The sequence below is a fragment of the Phragmites australis genome, chromosome 10 (assembly GCF_958298935.1).
Source record: "Phragmites australis chromosome 10, lpPhrAust1.1, whole genome shotgun sequence".
NCBI classification, from domain to species: domain Eukaryota; kingdom Viridiplantae; phylum Streptophyta; class Magnoliopsida; order Poales; family Poaceae; genus Phragmites; species Phragmites australis.
In genome coordinates, this window is record NC_084930.1 from 802,644 (window position 1) to 816,239 (window position 13,596).

A 13,596-nucleotide genomic window follows, 5' to 3' on the forward strand; every position below is an offset into this window, starting at 1 on the left:
GGAAATGCATCAGTGAGTTTTTAGGAGATCGTTTTCTTCTCAAAATCATGCTTTGGTGGCACCACATGATTTAAATCGATTCGCTGAAGATGTAGCAATGATTGCTTGCGGAAAAGCTTTAAAGTTGATGCAGAACTAATGTTCAATTAGAAGTCCCTAGGAAATGGATAGCAAGACACAGGAAAACTGTTCAAAAGATGGCAAGATGCTGGGAATCAAACTCCTAACATTAAGCAGCGACTGCTGCCACGGCGACCGCGAGCGCTGCCAGCCACGCCGGCGGCGCCTCGTGCCAGGCGCTGTGGCCTCGTCCAGTGCGCCGGTGCCGCTGCGGCGCATGGAGCCATCGGCGGCAGAGGCGTTGTGCGGGAGCGGGTGGACGGTGATGGCGACCTTCATGCCTTGCTGGCTGAATCCGTTGCCGCAGATGAAGTAGTAGCGGCGGGGCTCGGGGAGCGGGATGAAGTCCTTGCCGGAGGTCCAGTTGCCGGCGACCCCGGCCATGGTGCAATTGTCGTACCCCGTCTGGTTCACTTCGAACACGTTGTGCGTCCCCTTCTGGTGCCGGAACGCTGCACCCAACAAACCACACATCACTCACTACGAAGTGGATCTAATCCAGCAGGGTGAAGGATTTCTTGTTTGGTTTGTGCTTTCTACTGGTCGAGATAATTGAACGAATGAGAAGTAAGAGAAGCGGCAAAGCTAAGCTTACAGATGAGGTCGCCGACGTAGGACTGGTTGCCGGACCAGAGGGAGTAGTTGATGTTGGGATTCCACCCGTGGTTCGCGCCCACGATGTGGTCCGTCGCGGCGCAGAGATCAATCGCGAAGACGGCGAGCACGGCCACGACCAGGAGCCGCGCCATTGTAGCGCTGGGCAAGCTCAGGGTCACGGAGACGGCCGTGGTTTGTGGGCAGAAGAGCGACGAGGAGGAGAAAGAATGGTGGGAGTGCTGTGCGGCGGAGGAAAGGAGACAGCCGCCGCTGCAGCAGCAATAATGATGTTGATGTCAGGCTCGAGTAGTATGATTTCGCTGCGGATTGTGGCCCACTTTTGGCCTGGTCACCATGGGACTTCTGCAGATTTGGCGGGAGTTGAATCGTTTACGCGCCACGGCTGGCTCCCAGCGCCAGCGGCCACCCGCCCGCTCTGGCCACCGTTTTCTGGCGGCGCCGTCCACTCCCAGCTGGAACGAGATGGAGCATGGGCGACTCCACCGATCACAAATTCACAATAGAGGAATGAAGCTCAGAGCCAAAAGAGAAGCAACTCCGGCAAGCTGCTCCATTCTGGTCTTGTCGAAATCAGTAGCAGCAGCACTTATAATTCCACCACTCGGTCCTGTATACCCGAGATGAAATCATGCTTGCCAGGATTGGAGCATCTTCAGTTCAGAAAAAAAAATCGGAGCATCTTATGATAAAATCGCACTTATATGCGATACGGATAGAACCAGGGATTGATTGTTGCGGAGTGCGTTGCAGGCACGCACGTAGACCCTGGGCACACAGGTGACAGACAGGAGTCGGACTCTTGGTCACATACGCGTGTGGTCGGGCGTCGCGGAATACCGTGGTCGAAGACGCTGATCGGGCTGCCGTGGTCGTGCCAACACACACGATACCGTGGTTAGACATGCCTGGTCGGGCTGAATACATGCATGTATATACATGCGCTTTTAGCTTAACCTAACACACGTATGTACATGTCCTATGCATGCCCTTGCTTTAGCTTTTGCTTTTCGAACAACATGAGAAGATGCATGCATCTCATGTTAGCTCTGTACGTGAATACTTCATGCAGATCTACTTGCCTGTTTTTATCTCTCTCCTTTGCTAATCAATGTCATCTAATTAACCGGCCATGCTAACAACTTAATCCATCATTAGCTCAACCATTGCACTAACAACTCAATTAGCAAGCCGATTACTAATGAAATCAACTAATCAACCGAATTAGCTACTACATGCATGAGTACTTCTTTCATTCGGCTAATTATTTATGTGAGAGCCAAATTAAATTATGCAATATCTGATGAAGACTAGTCATGAATTTAACAACGGAATTAAACCAACTAGTAAATAATTTGGCCAATTAATCACTTAACTATCCCATTAAACCTAAATCATAGAATGCCAAATTTGGCTATCAACACTCTGTCCTCGCTCTCTACCCCTACCACACACTAGAACAGGAGGGAATGGATGTTCGTTCATGGCCGGCGGTGGCGCGATGGATCGAGGCGGATCTGATTGCTGGTCTTGCAGCCATGCCAGTCGAGGAATCCGACATCCAGATCCGAGGAGGAGCACCTCGCTGCTGCCGCTGCCCCATGCCCCGAGCTCCCTGACGCAGACATCGCGCTGTGTGAGTGGGTCAGGAACTTCAGCGCCTCGTTGGTGCCCTTCGACGGCGGAGGAGCCCAAGTTGGCGTGGAAGGGGGGAGGCTGCAAATAGCCTCTGGGCGGATGTGATAAACGGGGTGCGATGCCTCATGTACAAGTGCGTAGCACAAATCAGCCCATCTCAACAAGCTATTTTCTTCAATTTATGGCTCTGTATTGATTGGATTAGTGATGAACCAATCCAAGGATAAAACCAAAGCCTCCTCCTGCTCGGCTGACAACCCATGCGCTTGCTGGGAGGGCAACGTTGGGCATCGGGACAGGGCCTGGGCAGAGGAGAGCAGCGGATAGGGGCGGGCGGCGGAACGAGAGATTCTCGTGGCCAACGTCCTCCTCCTCCCCCTCTTCCGCCGTGTCGTGGCCCAAGCTCGTCGTCGGGCCTCTCGTCTGCTGGCCATGGAGGTCACTTTTAGTTCTGAGTGAGGGAATGAAGCTGCGAAAGGAGAGCAGCAAGAGGAAAGAGAGAGGAGAGGTGAGCAACTGCCACATGGACCTCACCTGTCAGGCTCCACACTGGCACACACTCAGCATGCCACCTAGGCAATTAGATGCTGAATAGTAAGGTATGGACCTCAAGTGAACCATTTAAAAACTTTTTAAAAGCGTGCAATTGCAGTTTGAAAGTTCACGGAACACCGCCGAACAAATTTTAGGATCGATGTATTTTACTCTAAATAATAAGTGCATAATTGACAGCGAGGTCAAATACCAATGTACAGATGGGGCGATCATTGTCGGCAGCTATATACATATATTCAGCTCCCTGACGTATTTAGTTGAGGTTGCTGAGGATGATGAACAAGTGGTATTAAGCTATTAAAGAATCTAGAAAAGCCAAACATGTGTATGTAGGCGTGCGTTGACAAGTCCATGCATGTGACCAAAAGTTTCTTTTTCCAGTTCCAACTTCCAAGGCAGGACAGCAGAGCATTGCATATAGATATAGGGGTCTCAAAGTCTAAATTTGGTGGGAGTACTAAAATTATAACATATAAATAATGTTTGATTTGAGATTAAATTAGTTATTTTGGCTGTCCGAATTTTGCCTTAGAAAGAAAAATTTTGACCGATCAAAGTTTTTCAAAATATAATTAAATTTTGATTTTGAACTAAACGGAAGCTAAATTTTCGAGCACCAACACAAACCAAACAATCCCTTATCAAGCAAAGATCGATGTAGTAGCTAGCTAGCTTATTCATAAATCATTACTACTAGGCAGGTTACTGCTGCTTGCGTTGATACTCCATCTAAAAATCTCCTCCATGCATTTTTATGTGCAGATCTACAGCAACGGTCGGTACAAGAGCGTGCTTCACCGGGTGCGCGTGAACTCGGCTCGGTCGCGCATCTCGGTGGCGTCGCTGCACAGCCTGCCGCCGGAGATGGTGATCGGCCCGGCGGCGGAGCTGGTGGACGAGGAGCGAGGGAACCCACGGAGGTACATGGACACGGACTTCGCCGTGAATAGAGTAAAAGAAAAGTAATGTTGGTCAGGCCAGCCAGTTTATCAGGTCACCATTACTAGTATAAGAGTTTTACTGTTTACAGTGGATTCCATTTTGTTCTGTTTTGAGGGCACACAGTGGATTGCAATTAGTAATTCTCGTTTTGCTACACAATGGAGCTGTAACCTGGATATACGAGCTAATTTGTGGCCGGCTATATAATGGAGTAGCTTATTCTATAGCCACCTAAATTTGCAATAATAAAATTAGAAATTTACCAGACTTGAACCATAGATTTAAGATATCACGATTTACTATCCCAATTGATACTTAATCACATATTTGTAAATCATTTGTCAAGTTATCGGAAGTATCTGTGTTAATTGTCTACAATAACACGCATCACTATTTTGCAACCGGCAATATATATAGGTAAACTAGTTAGTATTCTTGGGAGTACATACTTCCTACTCTGATATACTATATAAATAAATTGGATATACTCTTTTATCACTATAAGTATATTTATATACTCATTCTAAGATACTCCAATATAAACTACATTAAAAAATTAAAAAGAAGTCCATCAATTTTAATAGATTTTGATAATACCTTTATATTTATACATAAAATGTAATATACTCAAAAAATATGTGCAAACCATCTAAAAAAGTATACATACCACATAGATGATCTTATATACTCACATGCTCCATATACATATTATTTATCACATAAGATACTCCATATGTTATGAGATACGTATGTTGAAGTATATACTCCCGGAAGTACCAAATATGCTATATATATATATATATATATATATATATATATATATATATATATATATATATATATTCTCTATTCTACTCCCTGCGCTAAAAATAGTTATTCAACGCACCGGTCGCACCGCTCCCCCCCCCCGACCCAGACCAGCCCCGAACCACCCCGAGCCCCGCCCCCACCCCCCCGACCCAGACCAAACTCACGAAACCCCGCCAACCAACCTGCAATCGTAATCCAGCAATTATTACGACCATAAAATTTTATGTTATACGACCGTTTATGAATTATATCATTACCGTAATTATTTAATCTTTATAACCGTAACCATATAGCAACCAGATCAAAACAACCGCAACCGTGTTACATTCATATTTCAACCGTATATTTCTTTCTTATTTAACGATTCGACGTGGCAATTAACTGTATCGATTCCCAACCGTAATTTTATATTATATATGGTCGTATACGTGTAACATACCATTGACAGTCATGTTGACGCCGAACCCGCACATAACCGTACTGAACTAGATAATATAACCATATATTTTATTCTTTCACGGTCCCCCTTGCGGCACATAACCGTACCCATTCGTATTTACTCATTTGTTTTAACCATATATACGTTATTTATTCACGACAGGATAATTTACAAAAAAATATTGCCCCGCCCCCACCCCCCCCCCCCCCCCGACCCAGACCAATCTCGTGAAACCCCGCCAACTAACCCGCAATCGTAATCCAGCAATTATTACGACCATAAAATTTTATGTTTTACGACCGTTTATGTATTATATCCTTACCGTAATTATTTAATCTTTATAACCGTAACCATATAACAACCAGATCAAAACAACCGCAACCGTGTTCCATTCATATTTCAACCGTATATTTCTTTCTTATTTAACGATTCGACGTGGCAATTACCTGTATCGATTCCCAACCGTAATTTTATATTATATATGGTCGTATACGTCTAACATACCTTTGACAGTCATGTTGACGCCGAACCCGCACATAACCGTACTGAACTAGATAATATAACCATATATATTTTATTCTTTCACGGTCCCCCTTGCGGCACATAACCTTACCCATTCGTATTTACTCATTTGTTTTAACCGTATATACGTTATTTATTCACGACAGGACAATTTACAAAAAAATGTTGCCCTGTCGGTTTTGTCATTCATGTTTTAACATTAAAACTTTTACTCAATCATGTTTAGAGCGTTAAACACGATTGTTCAATTTTTCTTTTTTATTATTTTTTTGGGTTGTTATTGTTCCCCGAATATTTTGGAAACCGCGTCATCTGCTTAGTGCGGTTTGGGGTGGTTTACCATTTACCACATTACGGTTACCATTTTTATTTTCTCGTCATTGCGCAATCTTCGTTCGTAGTTCCTAGGGTTCCGGCGGAAATTCCTCAATTCATCATACGTTCTAGCCGCCTGGATCACCTTCCGCCGCCGCCTTCTTCCTCCTCCGCCACCTCGTAGAGGGTGAGTTCGTGATCCTGCTCCGCCGCATCGCTTCTCCTCCGTCGAGCGGCGCCATGGACTCTACCACTAGGCATCCGATTGATAATCAATCAAAGGTAAAATCTATTCTCGGGTTCTACTCAGTTTTTAGTTGTATGGTTTTGTTGCCTTATAAATTTTGCTGATTTGTTCAACCCCTGACAACGATTTTATATCAGATTAGGTAGTTTTACCCCACCTCATTATTGTTTATCATCCAGTTTTCGTTCTCAGAAGTCATACTTTAGTATATTAGATGCAATGTGGAGCATTCCATCCGGAATATGTATTTGTACATTTTCATAGGGTATTGTTTTAATACCCACCTGCTACAGTTTGACATCATTGTCATTTTTTATCCGTAGATGCGTCGCATTGATCACATACCAGAGCGCACAACCCGTGTCGCATTCATGAACAGCCAGGTTTATTACGACATGAATGTTGTTGGTCATCAGGCCCATGAAGAAAAATGTCCAAATTCTGAGGAAGCTGGTTCAGGTCCTGACAAATCTGGTATGGCCCACAATACTGAACAGGAACAATCAACAGATGATGGCGACTTTGTTAACCCATTGCCAAGAAAGAGAAGAGCTATCAGTAAGGCTCCGTTATCACGCAAACGTCACGCTGAGGACGCCGAAGCATCCCCAGTAATCCCTCCGAAGAAGAGGCTGTCTTCTGCGACTCGACATTCATCACGTTCACCCCGTCCTGAGACACAGACCATCAGGGTAAAAAAATTATTGTCAAAACATTCTGTTAATTACATCCTTAATCTGACCATACAATTACTGTTACATTTTTCAATGGACTTATTCGATATGTTCTCGTGCATACCTTAGGGTAAAGATGGTAAAAAGGGTAAGCTCATGTCTCGATGCAATCCAAAAGATGTCTTGGAAGCCATCAGGTCACTTTCTGATGATCAAGTGGCAGAAATCCGTCGTCTTGGATGGGGCAAATTTCTGGAAATCAAAATTGATGCTGTCGAGAGTCGCGAGCTTTACTGTTTTCTTATGGATCATATTGATATAGTTCACATGAATCTTATTTTATCTCATGATAAAATACTCCCAATTTCTGCCCAGTCAGTTCACATTGTTCTTGGTTTACCAATTGGCGGTGGAGAGCTCACCTTTACCAAGACCAAGGAGATTACAAATGCAAAAAAAGATCTGTTTGATATGCTTGGTGAGAAATTGTCGATCGAAAGGCTCAAGCTTGAAGTTTCCAAGGGCCTTGCGGATGAGTTGTCATTGAGGTGTTTCTTCATGATAGTGTTTAATAGGCTTTTGTTCCCGACATCATCATATGATGTTTCGAACAACGATGTCAGACTTACTATGGATATGAGCAAGATTGGTGAAGTTGATTGGTGCAAGCTTGTTGTTGAGGACATTAGAGCAGCAGCTTCTCAATGGCAACGTCGTGATTGTAAGGTCATTAACCCGACCATATCCGGTTGTTCCCCGTATCTATTGGTGAGGCACTGAACCCTTTAGAAGTAATAAAATCCTAGTTCAAATTTTGGCATAACATTTATTTTAATATTTCCTTTGGTTTCTTTTAATTTGTTTGCTGTTCCTTTGTGTAACAGATATATTATTTGGATAATCTCAATCACGAGCTGAACAAAGGCGATAGGATTTCAATCCCTCGTGCAGCATTATTTGACAAACACAAGGTTGAGCACCTTACAATGCATGATAGATTCACCGACAGACATGGAAAATTGGTCTATGGTGGTACTCAGGTACTATTTATCTAGTTTAATTCTAATTTCCGCAACATGGATGTTGTTATATGGTTAAGAATCTAGAACCATAATTTTATTGTCAATACACCCGTATATATTTTTAATATGGTTTTATGGATGCTGTTGATATGGTTACATGGTTGTTTTGAATATGGTTAAGAAAATGGTACCATATTTTAACTGTATATTCAACCGTAATTCTTCATACATGTTGTGGCTGTATTAGAGAAAAACACGTTTACAATACTGATTTTAATATGGTTACATTCATATTATTAATATGGTTACATCATCCTCCATCTGTTTAACCTCATAGCTACATTATATTTTTATTTTTCTTAACAGTTCATGAGTCAGGTGGGATCGTGCTACCAATCGCATCATCCAGCTATCTTCGCTGGTCCTAGCCACTGCAGCACATCAGATAAGTCTACGGAAGTTCCGCTTCTGAATGATCTACTCTCTGGTGCCAGAACTTTTCTTACTGGCCGCAGTGCGAAAGAATTTTCCACGATGGTTTCAGAAGTTGACTCCTACATTAGCGCCAAGTTGGCAATTGTATATGATGCTAAGCAGAAAATTCACGAGAATATGTGTGTTATTGATGATGCTCAGCAGGCAATAGTATCCCGTCAGCGTCAATTAGCAGAAGAATTTCGTCGACTCTTAGAAGGCCGGGACCTCAATCATACTTTTCTTATTTTACATTGAACACTTCCCTATTTTTTATTCATAACATTTGCATTTTCATATATTTTGTCACAGATGGCCAAATTGTTAAAGAACCACCACATAATGCTGAGGGGCAGCAACATGCACAAACTGAAGGCAATTTTGAAACTGTAAATCCCAACCTGTCTAAAGAGGCTGACATAGGTATGTAGAATAACCCCACACACCTTCACATAATGTATTTGGTATATGTGCTAGCCGTATAATAAATACCTTATTCATCCAAAATCCTATTTGTGATGTTTTGCAATTGTGTAGCATCCGGAGACCATGTGGGAGATGTTAATGTTACTGATGATGAGCAGCAGCGTTCGCCACCACCAGGTGCTAACACGTCTCCGGGAGGAAATGATTCCTCGCCTCATGTCATCCCCAATCTACATGCATCTACATCTCCACCACATGAGTCTGGTCGATCGGAAGCTAATGTCAATGAGGATACTTTTGACCCTAATGGCGCCTTCAGTTTTCTTAATGATCCAACCCCTCCCCAGATAGAATCAAGTATGGCTGACGATTCTACTCCTCGTCAAAGTTGCTATCTCATTTTCCAGCTCATGTATTTTCCCCTCCACATTTTTAAATTTACGGTTATAACACATGCGCACCAAATATGCAGCTTCCGACCGTACGGTTGGCCTTTCAATTGTTCTGAACCAGGAGGTACTTGCTAATACATTGGCAAATCCCACAAAGGAAGGCTCTGCTGAAGGTGTCAATCATTTCTATCTTCTTTGTCTATTATTTTTTTTTATTACAACAGTTACCACTACTCGACTGTACCGTATAACAATTTCGTTTTTTTAGGCAAGGACGGCAATACAGATGATGCTATCGATGCTGTTGACAAGATTATCTCAAAATTACATATCGACGGAAACTTCAATGCATACTTGAATGACGAGGCAGTCCAAGCATCTACGGTAATATAGGATTATCTGTGACCATAAATTTTTTTGAAACTAACCGTAATTTAGAACAACAGAACAATAAATGTTTTTCCAATCCCATGTGTTAACCGTATATACATTCATCACGCAACCGTACCTTTTCGTAGATGTATGGAAACACCAATTATAATCTTCTGGTCACATATGCATTACCTAATTTACATTTTTTTCCCCTTGGTTTCGCTATGGACTATAGGAGGCACCAACACAGCATGTTTTTGCAAAACCGGAAAGAATACATGATCTAGAGGCAATGTTCCGGGAAAAGCATCCAAATCAAAAGTTTAAGGTGAACCCAGTGCCACCACCGGCAAACAAGGCGAAAACGTCCGAATTGTCGACCGACAATGTGCTGCCTCGTCATTACAAGAGAGCGAATCGGAAACCTCCAATGTACTCGTCGCCATTCAAGGCAGGAAAGAGCAGGACTGTCCCTGTAGTTGATCATGCAATGCAACTACGAGACCTTTTATGCTCCCCAGGTTCACCATTAAAAAGGTAACATATAATCCAATTCAAATATTTACAAAATTATAATAAATATTTGATTCATATGTATGTATCCTTCATTATGGGCTCTATTTTTCTACTCTACAGCCATTACTTGATTCAATTCCTCCCATTTGCATGGACGGGTTCAGATATTGCTGACTCATTCTCAGATGGGCGAATGACCGATATATTCTTTCTGGAGTATTTTGTTAAATGCTTGGCGGAAGACGATAAGTTGCACCGGGCAGAATCATACGGTTACAGGATTTTTATGCCGCCCAGAGTTTGTGTGCGTACATTATGTCATTTGTCATCTTTGCTAACCAATTGTTATCTACTTTTTTCCTAATAGAATGTTTATTCCCATGTAGTGTGCACTCAATCCAGAGGAACTCAACAAAGGCAATGATAGAGTCTTTGACCCTACCGCGCTAGACAACATGGTTAGGGAGAACCTTCCTCCCACCGATTGGTCCAAGGCAAAACTGGTGAGTTTAATGGACATAATAGATGTTGATTTCTTCATGTCAATGCAAGGCAATCTAAACAGTAAATCATTTATACTGACATGATTAACATGATCAACCGTATAGGTTTTCCTCTCGATGTGCCACCGCGAGCACATCTCTGTCTATTGCATAAACTTCCGGCACACTCGCATTGATGTACTTGACTCCCTTGACTACAAATCCATCGGAACAGAATGGGAACAACATCACGACAAAGAATTTTGTGATACCATGATGCAGCGTTTGAGTGATTCTTTTCAGAGGATTTCTAAGAAAGATTTCAAGGTTTTTGCAAACATGAGGCGCGTCCCCTTTACTGAAGCTCCCGTAATGGTTAACAGGAATGACTGCGCCTTCTTTTCTATGAAGTTCATAGAGTTCTTTGACGGAGAGGAGTCTTCACTTCGCACTTCAATTGCGCCCGTTAGTATTTTTCCTTTTTGTTAACATTGGTTTCATAGGAATACATTGATTTCTCAATATTTCTATATTTTTGATGCAGGAGAAGTGTGGTGAGCTCCGATCCGAGATGCTCCATTACTTGTTGTTTCACACTCTGAACGATATAAAAGATATGCCTCCTGAGATCGAGCGGTTCCGGCTATCTGGAGTTCCGTTTTAGTTCGAACACATAATCCTTATTTGTAAATAACTCAAGTTACGATGTTAAGTTGTTGAATGGCATAGCCGATGACCTTAGCTGTAAACCACTTTTGTGTTTATATCATTATGTGTTTTTGGCCCGGAATTTGCATACAAGATTCTTCGTTCTACTCTTACTGTTCAATTATATCTCATATGTGCTAACTGTATTCACCAAACCGTATAATCTGATGGAGTCAAGTTTTAGGCTTAAAATCCTATTCACAATACCATATAAGAGTTACTACTTCGGTAATGTACTATTTTTCATGGTTCAAGCTTTGAACGTATAACTACATTCTTGTTCCCGTTATATATCGGTTTAGCTATCGTAAAATACAATTTACACTCCGATTTGATTGCCCTATATAAGAAATCAACGCATTTTCATGGCTCAAGTTTTGACCGTATAACCCTATCATCAAACTCGTTATTTACCAGTTTCTGTAACCGTAAAACCTATATTAACCTCTTATTTTCTGGTGCCAGCGTTACGCGTATAAAATTTATATTTGTCAACCGTCAAACATACAGTTCATCAACCGTAAAACAAAATTCTGCACCCTTATGTGATTTGATAATGTATATAAAATGACACAATTGAAGCATACAGTTAGGACCTCGACCGTATCGACCTTTAAAAAAATAATCACTTCATTTTTCAAAGTGCATAAAGGAAACAGTCACAGCAGTATAGAAGATAAGTGCTGGTTCAATTTGTGACCGTAAAAATATTCTTTCATACCCGTAAACTCCCGACTTCACGACCGTATAACAAATTTTACACTTCCATGTCATTGCCCTGTTAATATCTATATAAATTCGACGATTGAAGCATTCATTTAACTCCACGTTTATTATTGTACCTTTACGTTCACGTTCCAAAGTGCATTAATGCAACAGTTACAACAGTAAATTCAATATTTTCATAACCATTAAAATGCAATCAAGCTAACAGTATATTAATTCATTCTGAATCTTCATCCGTTGTAGTTGCATTTTCCTCATCCCCAACTGAATATTCTTCTTCAGAATAGTTCTCAGAAACTCTACGCACGTGCAGATCTTCATCCAGCGACCGGCAAACCTTATTTTTATTGCCTGCCACCGTTGACTTCCCGCTACCCTTTGGCCTCCCCCTCTTTCTCGGACCTTGATTCAGCTTGGCAATCCTGTCCTTGTTCTTTGGGTTTTCTGGACAGGTTCCTCTATTATGTCCATTTGCGATTCCACAAAGCTTGCAAGCTCGGTTACATTTCTTAGGCCCTCTTGCGCCTAGTGTTCGCTTCTCTCCCTCATCCACCCTACGTCCCTTGGTTTTGGCCTTTGGAGGGGGTGCACGGTTGACCATATTGATTATATGTGGTGCTCTTGACTCCATAATTCCATTTACAGTTGTAGTGTGAATGTTTTCATCATGATTTTCTTCTGTGCACATGCCATCTGTCGCCTGGCTGCTATATGTTTGCTCCCAACCCTGTCTTGAGGTAATTGTACTTGTTTCTCCTTGTGAATGTCTAATGTTTGCTGGTAGGTTCTCAATATGTCCTCTTAGAATTTTCAGATCTTTCATTGCCTTGTCGTATGCCGGTCTTGACATGCTTCCTGCACGAACAATTGCCATTGCAACCACTAGCAGCGTTGTTTGCCGGTATTTCTGTGTTGTCCCATCCGGTCCAACCAATCTCTCATCATGTCGGTCAAATGGAAGTTCCATCCTTGCATTCCTGGTGTACCTCCTAAGAATATAGCTCCCTGGTATACTCTCCACCTGTGCTTGCATGAATGCTCGAATCAGATGTTCGCAGAACAAACCTGTGTAAGAGATATCATGTTCAATTATATATCCATAAAACATGGATGTTTGCAATATTGTTAAGAATGCAGAACCATAATTTTATATAGCAATGCACCCGTATATCATTTAATATGGTTTTATAGATGCTGTTGATATGGTTACATGGATGTTTTGAATATTGTTAAGAATATGGAACCATATTTTAACTGTATATGCAACCATAATTCCTATAACATCGTTACATGGTTGATTTTAGTATGGTTACATTGTTATTATTAATATGGTTATGAACATGGAAACAGGTCAATTGTTGGTTCACTTTTTGACCGTATATAACTAATATATTAACTATAAAATATCATTTACTCAACCATACAACTCCACTTGTATGTTTGCACCAGCTAAAATAGAATAAGCACTTCACGTGTCAAAGTGCCTAAAGGTACCAATCACAACAGTAAAAGATATCTTGTTCAATTATATTTCCAAAACTGTTGTTACCTGTGTGTTCCCATGTCCTACATTCGCACGTGAACTTCTGACATTCAATATC

At 41.8% G+C, this 13,596-nt stretch overlaps 2 protein-coding genes and 1 pseudogene across 2 annotated transcripts; 1 reads left to right on the forward strand and 2 right to left on the reverse strand.

Annotated features, from left to right (window-relative positions):
- Window positions 1-161: 161 nt before the first annotated feature.
- On the reverse strand, window positions 162-869 carry LOC133931076 (mavicyanin-like; annotated as a pseudogene).
- A 7,642-nt stretch (window positions 870-8,511) lies between these two features.
- On the forward strand, window positions 8,512-11,225 carry LOC133931077 (uncharacterized). Its single transcript, XM_062377904.1, has 10 exons — window positions 8,512-8,551; window positions 8,686-8,796; window positions 8,911-9,156; window positions 9,272-9,364; window positions 9,460-9,575; window positions 9,799-10,100; window positions 10,200-10,383; window positions 10,466-10,582; window positions 10,688-11,026; window positions 11,106-11,225. Exons 1-10 carry the CDS (start codon window positions 8,512-8,514, stop codon window positions 11,223-11,225), a joined length of 1,668 nt encoding a protein of 555 aa, XP_062233888.1.
- Window positions 11,226-12,212: 987 nt separating this feature from the next.
- Window positions 12,213-13,593, reverse strand: LOC133931078 (uncharacterized). Its single transcript, XM_062377905.1, has 2 exons — window positions 13,545-13,593; window positions 12,213-13,060 (listed from the first exon to the last, which is right to left on the reverse strand). Exon 2 carries the CDS (start codon window positions 13,026-13,028, stop codon window positions 12,213-12,215), a length of 816 nt encoding a protein of 271 aa, XP_062233889.1. The 5' UTR covers window positions 13,029-13,060; window positions 13,545-13,593.
- Between the last annotated feature and the right edge of the window lie 3 nt (window positions 13,594-13,596).

What these genes read in the sequence shown, in the direction of transcription:
- LOC133931078 (XM_062377905.1), bottom strand. Translation starts at nt 13,028, where the DNA reads ATGCAAGCACAGGTGGAGAGTATACCAGGGAGCTATATTCTTAGGAGG.
- LOC133931077 (XM_062377904.1), top strand. Translation starts at nt 8,512, where the DNA reads ATGTGTGTTATTGATGATGCTCAGCAGGCAATAGTATCCC. An exon ending in AAAGGAAGGCTCTGCTGAAG is followed by an intron (nt 9,365 to 9,459) that starts GTGTCAATCATT and finishes TCGTTTTTTTAG; the next exon opens with GCAAGGACGGCAATACAGAT. An exon ending in TTATGCCGCCCAGAGTTTGT is followed by an intron (nt 10,384 to 10,465) that starts GTGCGTACATTA and finishes ATTCCCATGTAG; the next exon opens with TGTGCACTCAATCCAGAGGA.